Below are 16,656 nucleotides of genomic sequence, written 5' to 3'. Positions count from 1 at the left end.
TGTTTGGGTCCCACATCAAGCTTAAGAAAGTCAATGAGTTCACCATAAAAGTAGGTGACAGTGTCATCACCAGGAAAGATGAGGTCACCTACCTAGGTTCCATTCTAGAGGCTAACCTTTCCTGTGACAAAATGGCAACCAAGGTAATCAAAAAGGTTAACCAACGAACGAGATTTCTCTACAGAATTTCCTCTCTGGTCAACAAAAGCACCTTGAGGATTCTGGCGGGAACTCTCCTTCAACCCTTTTTCGATTACGCATGCACCTCCTGGTACCCCAGCACCTCCAAAACCCTCAAATCTAAACTCCAAACATCTCAGAACAAGCTAGTCAGGTTACTTCTAGACCTCCACCCCAGATCCCACCTCACTCCTACCCACTTCTCTAAAGTGGGCTGGCTCAAGGTGGAGGACAGAGTTAAACAACTTGCACTGAGCCTAGTCTATAAAATCCGCTACACCTCCCTGATACCGAAGTACATGTCAAACTACTTCCTTAACGTAAATGACCGCCATAACCACAACACCAGGGGGAGCTCCACTAACCACGTTAAACCCAGATTCCGAACTAACAAAGGTCTTAACTCATTCTCTTTCTATGCAACATCAATGTGGAATGCGCTCCCAACAGGTATAAAAGAAAGGGCATCTCTATCCTCCTTCAAAACCGCAATAAAAGTTCACCTCCAGGCAGCTACAACCCTAAACTAACACCCTCCCCGGATTGCTAATAATCAAATGTAAACAACAAATGCAGATACTTTTTCTTTTTCTTATGCCTTCTGATCTCTCTCTCTCTCTCTCTCTCTCTCTCTCTCTCTCTCTCTCTCTCTCTCTCTCTCTCTCTCTATGTCCACTACTTGCTGTCCGTATCCTACCCCCCCCTCCACACCACTGATTGTAAATAATTCAATGTGATTATGTTGTGTGATGACTGTATTATGATGATAGTATATATGATAGTATATATCTGTATCATGAATCAATTTAAGTGGACCCCGACTTAAACAAGTTGAAAAACTTATTCGGGTGTTACCATTTAGTGGTCAATTGTACGGAATATGTACTTCACTGTGCAACCTACTAATAAAAGTCTCAATCAATCAATCAATCAAAAGCCAAAGCCATTTATCAACAACACCCAGAAACGATGCCGGCTTCGCTGGGCCCAAGCTCATCCAAGATGGACCGATGCAAAGTGTAATAGTGTTCTGTGGTCTGACGAGTCCACATTTCAAATTGTTTTTGGAAATTGTGGACGTCGTGTCCACAAGGACAAGAACCTTCCGGACTGTTATAGGCGCAAAGTTCAAAAGCCAGCATCTGTGATGGTATGGGTGTGTATTAGTGCGCCTTATAAACGGCGCGCCTAATGTACGGAATCATTTGGATTTTGTCTACCGACCTAAAAGCAATTTTGTTTGGTACATGGTGTAATGATAAGTGTGACCAGTAAGATGGCGGTCACACATAAGAGATATGTAAGTACCCGTAAGCAGGCAAGACTAAAACCTTGATGTTTCGTTGGGGATATAGAATGTACACACGGCGCTCAAAAATCTGTCGAAACGTTTTGGTGCGACCTTGGAAAGCTACGGAGGATTGTTGGCGCACTGCGGGTACCATAGTCAGACGTACTGTGCTTCAACATACAGGTGTGTGTATAAGGACACAAAAATGGCAACTATTTAGAGACATTGTCTGGCATTTTGTTTTGCAATATTATGCCAAAACAACTTTTCTTACCTATTGGTACCTGCTGATGTGTATTTGGGATCTGCATAAGTCCCAAAAATGTCCCGTTGTCAATAAGCTCCTTCTTTTTCTCGCTCCTCTTGTTGTGGAGCGTTCATCCTCCCCTGTTGCCATTTCTAAATATAAAGTAGCGTAGAGTTGAAACTAATACTGAACAAAAATATAAATGCAATACTTTAGTTTTTGCTCCCATTTTTCACAAGTTGAACTCAAAGATCTAAAACATTGACTATGTACACAAAAGACCTATTCTTCTCAAATATTGTATACAAATCTGTCTAAATCTGTGTTAGTGAGCATTTCTTCTTTGCCAAGATAATCCCTCCCCACCTAACAGGTGTGGCATATCAAGATGCTGATTAAACAGCATGATTATTGCACGGGTGTGCCTTAGGCTGCCCACACTAAAAGGCCACTCTGAAATGTGTGTGTGTGTGTGTGTGTGTGTGTGTGTGTGTGTGTGTGTGTGTGTGTGTGTGTGTGTGCGCCTGCCCATACCATAACCCATCCCCCAACACGGGCCACTCCGTTCACAACGTTGACATCAGCAAACCGCTCTCCCACACCACGCCACACACGCTGTCTAACATCTGCCCTGAACAGTGAAAACCGGGATCCATCCGTGAAGAGAACACCTCTCCAATGTGCCAGACGCCATCGACTGACAGCATTTGCCCACTCAAGTCAGTTACGACGACGGACTGCAGTCAGGTCGAGATCCCGATGAGGACGACGAGCACGCACGGTTTCTCACAGATTGTGCAGAAATTTTTTGAGTGATGCAAACCAATTGTTGCAGCAGCTGTCCGGGTGGCTGGTCTCAGACCATCACGGAGTTGCACCTGCTGGATGTGGTTACACGTGGTCTGCGGTTGTGAGGCCGGTTGGATGTACTGCCAAATTCTCTGAAACGCCTTTGCTAGACGGGCAGCACGGTGAAACAGGGGTTAGTGCGTGTGCCTCACAATACGAAGGTCTTGGGTTCGATCCTGGGCTCGGGATCTTTCTGTGTGTTCTACCCGTGACTGCGTGGGTTCCCTCCGGGTACTCCAGCTTCCTCCCAACTCCAAAAACATGCACCTGGGGATAGGTTGATTGGCAACACTGTGCACATGTGCAACACCTGTGCAATAATCATGATGTTTAATCTGCATCTTGATATGCCACACCGGTGAGGAGGGATGGATTAACTTGGCAAAGAAGAAATGCTCACTAACACAGATTTAGACAGACTTGTGAACAATATTTGAGAGGAATAGCTCCTTTGTGTGTGTGGTAAAAAATGTACAAATTGAGTTCATCCATCCATTTTCTACCGCTTGTCCCTTTTTGGGGTGGCGGGGGGTCGCTGGAGCCTATCTCAGCTACAATCGGGCGGAAGATGGGGTACACCCCGGACAAGTCGCCACCTCATCGCAGACATCTTTGAGTTCAACTCATGAAAAGCGGGAGCAAAAACTGGAGTGTTGCGCTTATATCTGTCAGTAGACTCGCTATGGAAGTGCAAAAAAACTACGACAAAGATGCCGGGGAGAAGACGCAGTCAAAGTGGAGGCACATACTGTAAAGAGGACCACCCAAAAATCGGTGCATCCTGAAGAGACGGTCAGAAAGCGGCTTGAAGATGGTCTGTAAAACATCATCTATGTAACATTTTGAGCTAAAATGACACGTTATGTAGACCACTAGGAAGTGTTTTAAATGTCTAAAAAAAAAATCATGATATCACTCCTTTAATGCGCCCTATAATCCAATGCGCCTTTTGTATGAAAATAGTCCTGAATAGGCTGCTCTTTGGCGGTGCGCCTTAAAATCCGTAGTTCGAACAGTTTCTTAAAGTGGATCATACTAGATCAGTGGTTCTCAAACTTTTTTACTTTAGGCTTCATAATACGCCACACATTTTCAATGGGAGACAGGTCTGGACTACAGACAGGCCAGTCTAGTACCCACACTCTTTTACTATGAAGCCACGCTGTTGTAACTTGGCATTGTCTTGCTGAAATAAGCAGGGGCGTCCATGATAACGTTGCTTGGATGGCAACATACAGTATGTTGCTCCAAAACCTGTATGTACCCTTCAGCATTAATGGTGTCTTCACAGATGTGTAAGTTACCCATGTCTTGGGCACTAATACACCCCCATACCATCACACATGCTGCCTTTTCAACTTTGCACCTATAACAATCCGGATGGTTCTTTTCCTCTTTGTTCCGGAGGACACGACGTCCACAGTTTCCAAAAACAATTTGAAATGTGGACTCGACCGATCACAAAACACTTTTCCACTTTGCATCAGTCCATCTTAGATGAGCTCGGGCCCAGCGAAGCCGGCGGCGTTTCTGGGTGTTGTTGATAAATGGCTTTCACTTTGCATAGTAGAGTTTTAACTTGCACTTACAGATGTAGTGATGTAATTACTGACAGCGGTTTTCTGACGTGTTCCGGAGCCCATGTGGTGATATCCTTTACACGCTGATGTTGCTTTTTGATGCAGTACCGCCTGAGGGATTCAAGGTCCATATTATCATCACTTACGTGCAGTGATTTCTCCAGATTTTCGGAACCTTTTAGATGATATTACGGACCTTAGCTGGTGAAATCCCTAAATTCCTTGCAATAGCTGGTTGAGAAATGTTGTTCTTAAACAATTTGCTCACGCATTTGTTGACAAAGTGGTGACCCTCGCCCCGTCCTTGTTTGTGAATGACTGAGCATTTCATGGAAGCTGCTTTTACACCCAATCATGGCACCCACCTGTTCCCAATTAGCCTGTTCACCTGTGAGATGTTACAAATAAGTGTTTGATGAGCATTCCTCACCTTCCTCAGTCTTTTTTGCCACTTGTGCCAGCTTTTTTGAAACATGTTGCAGGCATCAAGTTCCAAATGAGCTAATATTTGCAAAAAATAACAACGTTTTCCTGTTCGAACGTTAAATATCTTGTCTTTGCAGTCTATTCAATTGAATATAAGTTAAAAAGGATTAGCAAATCATTGTATTCTGTTTTTATTTACCATTTACACAACGTGCCGACTTCACTGGTTTTGGGGTTTGTATTTCCTAGCATAAGCAGAAATTGTGCGAGCAGATTTTCAGACAATGTTGGGAAGTTAACCACCAGTTTCTGGAAGGGTTCCACCTTGAAGCTCATGGTGCAAAACCCAGAAGCCAAACAAAGAGATTTGGAATAAACTAATCCGACTAGGTCCAAAACAATGAATCCCGAGCAATAAATATGTCTTGAATACAGTTTGTGTTCCAAAAGCAATGATGCCCTAGTAATAAATATATATATAAATATAACACAATGTTCCATCCATCAAACAACTCAACAAAAACATGATCCAAAAGTCAAACAAGAATCCAGAAGTATTGACATATTTTTTGTATTTTGTGTCAGTTTATTCCCAACCTGCATAATAACAATGTCATACATCACATATTTCTGAAAAGGAGTAGGAGGAAGCAGAGCTTATTGTGATCCGATCAGGTAGCACTTTTGAAACACATTTGTTCGTTCTCAATTTGTGATTAAATGATTAAATGAGTAAATAAATACAGGAGTAGGTAAATAATTTTCAAATACATAAGTTAAAAACAATTAAAGCTCTCATTAATAAATAGGGAAGTAATTTATGTTTCACATTATGAGATGAAAAAGGTGATCTCTTTACAAGATATCAGTTACGATGTAGATGGGATATCGGTCCGATATCAACAAAAAAGTATCGCATTATATCGGCTTGCACATAAAAATCTCCATTATGTACTGCAACATGTTGACTTTTCCAAAGCCAGTTAACGTCTAAATGTCCTTCAATGGTCCTTTTTTTTTATATTTTAGTGAGTTCATTTGCAAATTCTGCCAGGAGGAGCAGCTACACCACAGCTGAGCGCACAATAGCATACAAAGTAAGTGTCCTTAATCGCAGTCAAAAGCAGTGTTTCTTCACCCTGGAAGGCTGCAAAATTGTTTTATTTTTTTCAGCTGTAGTCCGTATACAGCAGTGGTCCCCAACCACCGGGCCGATACCGGTCAGCAGACCGATTGGTACCGGGCCGCACAAGAAATAAAAAAAATAAAATTAAAAAAATTAAATTAAATAAAATAAAAAAAATAAAAAAATTAAATCAGCAAAAAAAACACAATATATACATTATATATCAACATAGATCAATACAGTCTGCAGGGATACAGTCCGTATGCACACATGATTGTATTTCTTTATAGGAAAAAAAAAAAAAAAAATACCCCTTCCCCGCCACCCGGTCCGTGGGACAAATTTTCAAGCGTTGACCGGTCCGCAGCTACAAAAAGGTTGGGAACCACTGGTATACAGTACTCAGTTGCAATACACTTTTCCACCACGTGTGGCAGTAATGACGATATCAAACAAACAGAAGAAGTCTGGAGGCTTCTTCAGCGCAAAAAATATGACTCAAGTGGTGAAGCTGTACTTTCATCTTATTGACAGTTTAAGAAAAATATAGTGCAGCTGAGATAGGCTCCAGCACCCTCCGCGACCCCGAAAGGGACAAGCGGTAAAAAAATGGATGGATGGATATTATTTGTATTTATTTATTCATTTATTATCAAGATAGAATGTGTTTATTGTGTCAGTTTTTATGAATCCCTTCCATATTTGATTAGTATTTAAACTGTAAGTAGATGTTTGCCTGTCAGTCCTGTGAGAACCCTGCATGCGACTGAAGCATTAAGGAGTAGAACTATCCAGGACTAACCGCAGTGTGCTCAAACGTGAGCAAATAATACTGCATCATCTCTTTCTCTCCAGGTCTTATACGGTCTTCACTCACGCTTAGAGCTACTGTAGATGTAATTATTAAATACGACTAAAATCCAGAGTAAGATTACTATTTCAGCGTTAATATGTGCGTGGGCCCCGGGGCCCCTCTGCAGTGGAAAAGTTGGGCCCTGGGGCCAAAAAGGTTAATATCCCCTGGTCCAAACCACGGCATGTGTCAATATAAACAAATAATTCTAGTTGCGTATTACTAACAGATGCAAAGTCTTCAATGCAGAAACGTATCCAGTAACAAACGTGTCCGCATGATGAGTTTAATTTAATTAATTGGGCCAATACTCATGGCTCCAATATCGGAAGTGAAAAAGTTCGGGAGACCCCTATTAGGGATGATTTGACTTTTAAATGGTGCCGGTGCTAAAAACTCCCGATATTATTTTTTTTTGGGTAGGAGTTCCGCTAAAAAAATCACCTAAAAATGTCGACCCATCAGAGCAGTTCCCTTCTGATCCAGTTAACTTATTTAATAGGTTGGGGTCCCAGTTGGAGGACCCCACTGATGGGTCCCCTGGCTCCCTTTTGACAGTCCCTTCAGCAGACATGGCGGGTTAACTCCTCCCTCGGCGCTTAAGTCCTTTAAAAAAAAACAACACAACTTTATCGAAGCGCCATAAAGGGGTTCGGGGACTTGTGTCGGGTTATCAACACTGAGTGGGAGTTGATGAGAGCTTGGGTCCACAGAGGTCTCGGATTAGACGCTAAGTGGACACAGGCGCACCGCGAAAAAAGGAGCTGAAAACGTCTCAGATAAAAAGACCAGATGTTAGAGGAAAAAATACTAAAAATTATTTGTCCATGCAGCTAGTTAATTTTACATGCTAAGACAGACCTGGGCATTCTGCGGCCCGCGGGCCGCAGAATGCCCAGGTCCCGCGTGAGGCCAATCATAAATTACAAAATACATTTTAAAAAGTATCTATGTCGAGTGTGCAATACAACGGTGCTGCTTTTGTTTTGAAAAGCGTTATTTGTATTACTTCCGTGTGGACGTATGCTCGTGTGTGATTGTGAGTGAACGTGAACAGCGGCAATCACAAATGACAAAATAAAGTTGAAAAAACATCTATGTCGTGCGCGCAATACAACTGTGCTGCTTTTATTTTGAAAAGTGTTATTTATGGGCGTATGTCCGGGTGTAACCTGCGAGTGAAGGTGCACAGCGACAAGTGATGAGACTCTAAAAAGAGAAAAGTTGATGACGAATGGCGTGTTTCCAAGAAGACATGGACTGCCAAGTATTTCTTTACCAAAATTAAAGGTAAAGCCGTGTGCATAAAGGCCTACTGAAAGCCACTACTACCGACCACGCAGTCTGATAGTTTATATATCAATGATGAAATCTTAACATTATAACACATGCCAATACGGCCGGGTTAACTTATAAAGTGACATTTTAAATTTGCCGCTAAACTTCCGGTTCGAAACGCCTCTGAGGATGACGTATGCGCGTGACGTAGACCGGGGAACACGGGTATGCCTTCCACATTGAAGCTAATACGAAAAAGCTCTGTTTTCATTTCATAATTCCACAGTATTCTGGACATCTGTGTTCGTGAATCTGTTTCAATCATGTTCATTGCATTATGGAGAAGGAAGCTGAGCAAGCAAAGAAGAAAGTTGTCGGTGCGAAATGGACGTATTTTTCGAACGTAGTCAGCCACAACAGTACACAGCCGGCGCTTCTTTGTTTACATTCCCGAAAGATGCAGTCAAGATGGAAGAACTCGGATAACAGAGACTCTAACCAGGAGGACTTTTGACTTCGATACACAGACGCCTGTAGAGAACTGGGACAACACAGACTCTTACCAGGATTACTTTGATTTGGATGACAAAGACGCAGACGTGCTACTGTGAGTATGCAGCTTTGGCTTCTAAACATTTGATCGCTTGACCGTATGTGCGCAACTTTTTTTTGCGTATGTACGTAACTTTTTAAAAATATATAAGCTTTATGAACCTTGGGTTAGGTGAACGGTCTTTTGGGCTGAGTGATTGTGTGTGTTGATCAGGTGTTTGAATTGTATTGGCGTGTTCTATGGAGCTAGGAGCTAGCAGAGGAGCTAGGAGCTAGCATAACAAACACGTAGGTGTTTTTATGCAGGATTAATTTGTGGCACATTAAATATAAGCCTGGTTGTGTTGTGGCTAATAGAGTATATATATGTCTTGTGTTTATTTACTGTTGTAGTCATTCCCAGCTGAATATCAGGTACCGTGAGTATGCAGCCTTGGCTGCTAAACATTTGATAGCTTGACCGTATGTGCGCGTCACGTACGTAACTTTTTAAAAATATATAAGCTTTATGAACCTTGGGTTAGGTGAACGGTCTTTTGGGCTGAGTGATTGTGTGTGTTGATCAGGTGTTTGAATTGTATTGGCGTGTTCTATGGAGCTAGCAGAGGAGCTAGGAGCTAGCATAACAAACAGTAGGTGTTTTTATCTAGGATTAATTTGTGGCATATTAAATATAAGCCTGGTTGTGTTGTGGCTAATAGAGTATATATATGTCTTGTGTTTATTTACTGTTGTAGTCATTCCCAGCTGAATATCAGGTCACCCCCGGCTCTCACAGCATCTTCCCTATCTGAATAGCTTCAACTCCCCACTAGTCCTTCACTTGCACTTTACTCATCCACAAATCTTTCATCCTCGCTCAAATTAATGGGGAAATTGTCGCTTTCTCGGTCCGAATCTCTCTCACTTCATGCGGCCATCATTGTAAACAATAGGGAACTTTGCGTATATGTTCAACTGACTACGTCACGCTACTTCCGGTAGGTGCAAGCCTTTTTTTTTATCAGATACCAAAAGTTGCAATCTTTATCGTCGTTGTTCTATACTAAATCCTTTCAGCAAAAATATGGCAATATCGCGAAATGATCAAGTATGACACATAGAATAGATCTGCTATCCTCGTTTAAATAAAAAAAATTCATTTCAGTAGGCCTTTAACTTACAGTATATCAAAAATAATATTGAGCAAAATTTAATTGAAATATTGTCGGTGTGGCCCTCCAGCAGTGCTCGGGTTGCTTATGCGGCCCCCGGTAAAAATTAATTGCCCACCCCTGTGCTAAGACATCCTAAATTAAGTTAAGTTAAAGTACCAATGATTGTCACACACACACACACTAGGTGTGGTGAAATTTGTCCTCTGCATTTGACCCATCCCCTTGTTCACCCGCTGGGAGGTGAGGGGAGCAGTGAGCAGCAGCGGTGCTGAGCCCGAGAATCATTTTTGGTGATTTTTCCCCCAATTCCAACCCTTGATGCTGAGTGCCAAGCAGGGAGGTAATGGGTTCCATTTTTATAGTCTTTGGTATGACTCGGCTGGGGTTCGAACTCACAACCTACCGATCTCAGGGCCACTAGGCCACTGAGAACGTTTTGTATATATATATTAGGGGTGTGGGAAAAAATCGATTCGAATTCGAATCGCGATTGTCACGTTGTGCGATTCAGAATCGATTCTCATTTTTAAAAAATCGATTTTTTAAAATTTTTTATTTATTTATTTAAAAAAAACAAAAAAAAACATTTTTTTTATTAATCAATCCAACAAAACAATACACAGCAATACCATAACAATGCAATCCAATTCCAAAACCAAACCCGCCCCAGCAACACTCAGAACTGCAATAAACAGAGCAATTGAGAGGATACACAAACACCACACAGAACAAACAAACCATCCTAGAACAATCCGGATGGTTCTTTTCCTCTTTGGTCCGGAGGACACTATGTCCACAGTTTCCAAAAACAATTTGAAATGTGGACTCGTCAGACCACAGAACACTTTTCCACTTTGTATCAGTCCATCTTAGGTGAGCTCAGGCCCAGCGAAGCCGACGGCGTTTCTGGGTGTGGTTGATAAACGGTTTTCGCCTTGCATAGGAGAGTTTTAACTTGCACTTACAGATGTAGCGACCAACTGTAGTTACTGACAGTGGGTTTCTGAAGTGTTCCTGAGCCCATGTGGTGATATCCTTTACACACTGATGTCGCTTGTTGATGCAGTACAGCCTGAGGGATCGAAGGTCACGGGCTTAGCTGCTTACGTGCAGTGATTTCTCCAGATTCTCTGAACCCTTTGATGATATTATGATGGCGAAATCCCTAAATTCCTTGCAATAGCTGGTTGAGAAAGGTTTTTCTTAAACTGTTCAACAATTTGCTCACGCATTTGTTGACAAAGTGGTGACCCTCGCCCCATCCTTGTTTGTGAATGACTGAGCATTTCATGATATCTACTTTTATACCCAATCATGGCACCCACCTGTTCCCAATTTGCCTGTTCACCTGTGGGATGTTCCAAATAAGTGTTTGATGAGCATTCCTCAACTTTATCAGTATTTATTGCCACCTTTCCCAACTTCTTTGTCACGTGTTGCTGGCATCAAATTCTAAAGTTAATGATTATTTGCACAAACATTTTTTTTTATGAGTTTGAACATTAAATATGTTGTCTTTGTAGCATATTCAACTGAATATGGGTTGAAAATGATTTGCAAATCATTGTATTCCGTTTATATTTACATCTAACACAATTTCCCAACTCATATGGAAACGGGGTTTTTACCTCGCTCAAGTGTTTTTGTCCGAATTCTAGTATTCCTAGCTGTTCGCCCTTGGTGACTATTTGATTTGTTGCTCCACGCTTGGTTAACGTCTGAGCTTTTGCATTTTAGTCCGGCCTTAAGCAATTAAAGCTCAATCCTACCTGCACGCTGCTCCTGCTTGTCTTTCTGCATTGGAGGGAACGCGACCATCGCAGCCATGCCTTCCCCACGTAACAGATTGACCCCGCCACTTGTGCTGGAGTGATTAACTAAAACACCTGATGGGAACACTAATTACTAAACAAAGGCAGGTGTGGGGACTTAGTGCCCATGGAAACCAACAGTAAACGAAAGGAAAGAAGGTGCAGCCAGGAAACAGACTGAAACATAGGAAACAAGCTACTGAACATAAATCACGCCATGACCCGGGTAACGGATCAAAACAGGCTTGTGCCCAAACCCTAAATATTTATACTCCAAAAACCAGGAGGGTGTGCTTGGGCAAGGATGGTTTTGCCCTATCAGAGTAAGGAAAAACAATTGCTTTGATGCAAACAAACAATCCTAACTCTCAAAGCCAACGTTAGTCGTTGAGGTGGTATTGAGGTATTGTGTGGCAGAACCATCGCTGTGGATCAACTACTACCAGTCCAAAATAGTCGGAATCCCCCACATAAACATTCCATTCAGTGGTAGACAAAACGCACAATTGGCATTCTGGTCAGCTTCTGTGACCAGAATGTTTCTAAATCCTGTTATGGTTCAATCAATCAATCAATCAATGTTTAGACTTAGACTTAAACTTAGACTTAGACAAACTTTAATGATCCACAAGGGAAAATGTTCCATTGTTGTTTATTTATATAGCCCTAAATCACAAGTGTCTCAAAGGGCTGCACAAGCCACAACGACATCCTCGGTTCAGATCCCACATCAGGGCAAGGAAAAACTCAACCCAAAGGGACAATGAGAAACTTTGGAGAGGACCGCAGATGTGGGGATCCCCCTTAGGGTGACCGGTGCAAGGGACGTCGAGTGGATCTAGCATAATATTGTGAGAGTCCAGTCCATAGTGGATCTAACATAATAGTGAGAGTCCAGTCCATAGTGGATCTAACATAATAGTGAGAGTCCAGTCCATAGTGGATCTAGCATAATATTGTGAGAGTCCAGTCCATAGTGGATCTAACATAATAGTGAGAGTCCAGTCCATAGTGGATCTAGCATAATATTGTGAGAGTCCAGTCCATAGTGGATCTAACATAATAGTGAGAGTCCAGTCCATAGTGGATCTAGCATAATATTGTGAGAGTCCAGTCCATAGTGGATCTAACATAATAGTGAGAGTCCAGTCCATAGTGGATCTAGCATAATATTGTGAGAATCCAGTCCATAGTGGATCTAACATAATAGTGAGAGTCCAGTCCATAGTGGCTCTAACATGATAGTGAGAGTCCAGTCCATAGTGGATCTAGCATAATATTGTGAGAGTCCAGTCCATAGTGGATCTAACATAACAGTGAGAGTCCAGTCCATAGTGGATCCAACATAATAGTGAGAGTCCAGTCCATAGTGGATCTAACATAATAATGAGAGTCCAGTCCATAGTGGATCTAACATAATAGTGTGAGTCCAATCCATAGTGCATCTAACATAATAGTGAGAGTCCAGTCCATAGTGGATCTAACATAATAGTGAGAGTCCAGTCCATAGTGGATCTAACATAATAGTGAGAGTCCAGTCCATAGTGGATCTAACATAATAGTGTGAGAGTCCAGTCCATAGTGGATCCAACCTAATAGTGAGAGTCCAGTCCATAGTGGATCTAACATAATATGGTGAGAGACCAGTCCATAGTGGATCTAACATAATAGTGAGAGTCCAGTCCATAGTGGATCTAGCATAATATTGTGAGAGACCAGTCCATAGTGGATCGAACATAATAGTGAGAGTCCAGTCCATAGTGGATCTAACATAATAGTGAGAGTCCAGTCCATAGTGGATCCAACATAATAGTGAGAGTCCAGTCCATAGTGGATCTAACATAATAGTGAGAGTCCAGTCCATAGTGGATCTAGCATAATATTGTGAGAGTCCAGTCCATAGTGGATCTAACATAATAGTGAGAGTCCAGTCCATAGTGGATCTAGCATAATATTGTGAGAGTCCAGTCCATAGTGGATCTAACATAATAGTGAGAGTCCAGTCCATAGTGGATCTAGCATAATATTGTGAGAGTCCAGTCCATAGTGGATCTAACATAATAGTGAGAGTCCAGTCCATAGTGGATCTAACATGATAGTGAGAGTCCAGTCCATAGTGGATCTAGCATAATATTGTGAGAGTCCAGTCCATAGTGGATCTAACATAATAGTGAGAGTCCAGTCCATAGTGGATCTAACATAATAGTGAGAGTCCAGTCCATAGTGGATCTAGCATAATATTGTGAGAGTCCAGTCCATAGTGGCTCTAACATGATAGTGAGAGTCCAGTCCATAGTGGATCTAGCATAATATTGTGAGAGTCCAGTCCATAGTGGATCTAACATAACAGTGAGAGTCCAGTCCATAGTGGATCTAACATAACAGTGAGAGTCCAGTCCATAGTGGATCTAACACAATAGTGAGAGTCCAGTCCATAGTGGATCTAGCATAATATTGTGAGAGTCCAGTCCATAGTGGATCTAACATAATAGTGAGAGTCCAGTCCATAGTGGATCTAGCATAATATTGTGAGAGACCAGTCCATAGTGGATCTAACATAATAGTGAGAGTCCAGTCCATAGTGGATCTAAAATAATAGTGAGAGTCCAGTCCATAGTGGATCTAACATAATAGTGAGAGTCCAGTCCATAGTGGATCTAACATAATAGTGAGAGTCCAGTCCATAGTGGATCTAACATAATAGTGAGAGTCCAGTCCATAGTGGATCTAGCATAATATTGTGAGAGTCCAGTCCATAGTGGCTCTAACATGATAGTGAGAGTCCAGTCCATAGTGGATCTAGCATAATATTGTGAGAGTCCAGTCCATAGTGGATCTAACATAACAGTGAGAGTCCAGTCCATAGTGGATCTAACACAATAGTGAGAGTCCAGTCCATAGTGGATCTAGCATAATATTGTGAGAGTCCAGTCCATAGTGGATCTAACACAATAGTGAGAGTCCAGTCCATAGTGGATCTAGCATAATATTGTGAGAGTCCAGTCCATAGTGGATCTAACATAATAGTGACAGTCCAGTCCATAGTGGATCTAGCATAATATTGTGAGAATCCAGTCCATAGTGGATCTAACATAATAGTGAGAGTCCAGTCCATAGTGGCTCTAACATGATAGTGAGAGTCCAGTCCATAGTGGATCTAGCATAATATTGTGAGAGTCCAGTCCATAGTGGATCTAACATAACAGTGAGAGTCCAGTCCATAGTGGATCCAACATAATAGTGAGAGTCCAGTCCATAGTGGATCTAACATAATAATGAGAGTCCAGTCCATAGTGGATCTAACATAATAGTGTGAGTCCAATCCATAGTGCATCTAACATAATAGTGAGAGTCCAGTCCATAGTGGATCTAACATAATAGTGAGAGTCCAGTCCATAGTGGATCTAACATAATAGTGAGAGTCCAGTCCATAGTGGATCTAACATAATAGTGTGAGAGTCCAGTCCATAGTGGATCCAACCTAATAGTGAGAGTCCAGTCCATAGTGGATCTAACATAATATGGTGAGAGACCAGTCCATAGTGGATCTAACATAATAGTGAGAGTCCAGTCCATAGTGGATCTAGCATAATATTGTGAGAGACCAGTCCATAGTGGATCGAACATAATAGTGAGAGTCCAGTCCATAGTGGATCTAACATAATAGTGAGAGTCCAGTCCATAGTGGATCCAACATAATAGTGAGAGTCCAGTCCATAGTGGATCTAACATAATAGTGAGAGTCCAGTCCATAGTGGATCTAGCATAATATTGTGAGAGTCCAGTCCATAGTGGATCTAACATAATAGTGAGAGTCCAGTCCATAGTGGATCTAGCATAATATTGTGAGAGTCCAGTCCATAGTGGATCTAACATAATAGTGAGAGTCCAGTCCATAGTGGATCTAACATAACAGTGTGAGAGTCCAGTCCATAGTGGATCTAACATAATATTGTGAGAGACCAGTCCATAGTGGATCTAACATAATAGTGAAAGTCCAGTCCATAGTGGATCTAGCATAATATTGTGAGAGTCCAGTCCATAGTGGAGCTAACATAATAGTGAGAGTCCAGTCCATAGTGGATCTAACATAATAGTGAGAGTCCAGTCCATAGTGGATCCAGCATAATATTGTGAGAGTCCAGTCCATAGTGGAGCTAACATAATAGTGAGAGTCCAGTCCATAGTGGATCTAACATAATAGTGAGAGTCCAGTCCATAGTGGATCTAACATAATAGTGAGAGTCCAGTCCATAGTGGATCTAACATAATAGTGAGAGTCCAGTCCATAGTGGATCTAACATAATAGTGAGAGTCTAGTCCATAGTGGATCTAACATAATAGTGAGAGTCCAGTCCATAGTGGATCTAACATAATAGTGTGAGAGTCCAGTCCATAGTGGATCCAACCTAATAGTGAGAGTCCAGTCCATAGTGGATCTAACATAATATTGTGAGAGACCAGTCCATAGTGGATCTAACATAATAGTGAGAGTCCAGTCCATAGTGGATCTAACCTAATAGTGAGAGTCCAGTCCATAGTGGATCTAACATAATAGTGACAGTCCAGTCCATAGTGGATCTAGCATAATATTGTGAGAGTCCAGTCCATAGTGGATCTAACATAATATTGTGAGAGTCCAGTCCATAGTGGATCTAACATAATAGTGAGAGTCCAGTCCATAGTGGATCTAGCATAATATTGTGAGTGTCCAGTCCATAGTGGATCTAACATAATAGTGAGAGTCCAGTCCATAGTGGATCTAACATAATAGTGAGAGTCCAGTCCATAGTGGGGCCAGCAGGAGACCATCCCGAGGGGAGACAGGTCAGCTGCGCAGAGATGTCCCCAACCGATGCACAGGCGAGCAGTCCACCCCGGGTCCCGACTCTGGACAGCCAGCACTTCATCCATGGCAGTGACGTGCAGTCAGGGGAGGCGGGGCCTCACCTGCCATCATGGAAAGAAAAAAAATGTAAAAAGAAAAAAAATGAATTAAATTGTTATATGTATCCTGTGATTATACTATAAAATTATTTTCCATTTAACTTCACCAGTTTTAGATAATTTTTATTCAAAATCACTGAATTTTCACATTTGCCGTTCAAATACTGAGAAGAGACTTGCGGTGAGTCACCAGCCAGTTGAGCCTCACCATGAATTGCGCAATGACTCGGCTAACTGCTGGCCTGCTGTGCAGTGAGACCGTATTGCTATATGAATTATATTATACATTTCCATAGTTTAGTTAGCTGAGGTATATAATGTACAGTGTATTTTGTCAACAACTGTACGTGTGTAACGTA

The 16,656-nt window shown here is 41.8% G+C and overlaps 1 protein-coding gene across 1 annotated transcript in view; it reads right to left on the bottom strand.

Moving 5' to 3' along the window:
* sec24b (SEC24 homolog B, COPII coat complex component) overlaps positions 1-11,411 on the bottom strand; it is a 125,872-nt gene extending 114,461 nt beyond the window's left edge. Inside the window, exon 1 of the mRNA XM_062040042.1 lies at positions 11,309-11,411. Coding sequence (XP_061896026.1) covers positions 11,309-11,366 — 58 coding nt within the window. The 5' untranslated portion in view covers positions 11,367-11,411. The remainder of the gene's footprint in view (positions 1-11,308) is intronic.
* Positions 11,412-16,656: the final 5,245 nt, after the last annotated feature.

The sequence above is a fragment of the Entelurus aequoreus genome, linkage group LG28 (assembly GCF_033978785.1).
Source record: "Entelurus aequoreus isolate RoL-2023_Sb linkage group LG28, RoL_Eaeq_v1.1, whole genome shotgun sequence".
Classification (NCBI taxonomy): domain Eukaryota; kingdom Metazoa; phylum Chordata; class Actinopteri; order Syngnathiformes; family Syngnathidae; genus Entelurus; species Entelurus aequoreus.
The sequence above is the reverse complement of the archived record's forward strand: the minus strand, read 5'-3'. Positions and strand labels throughout refer to the sequence as shown.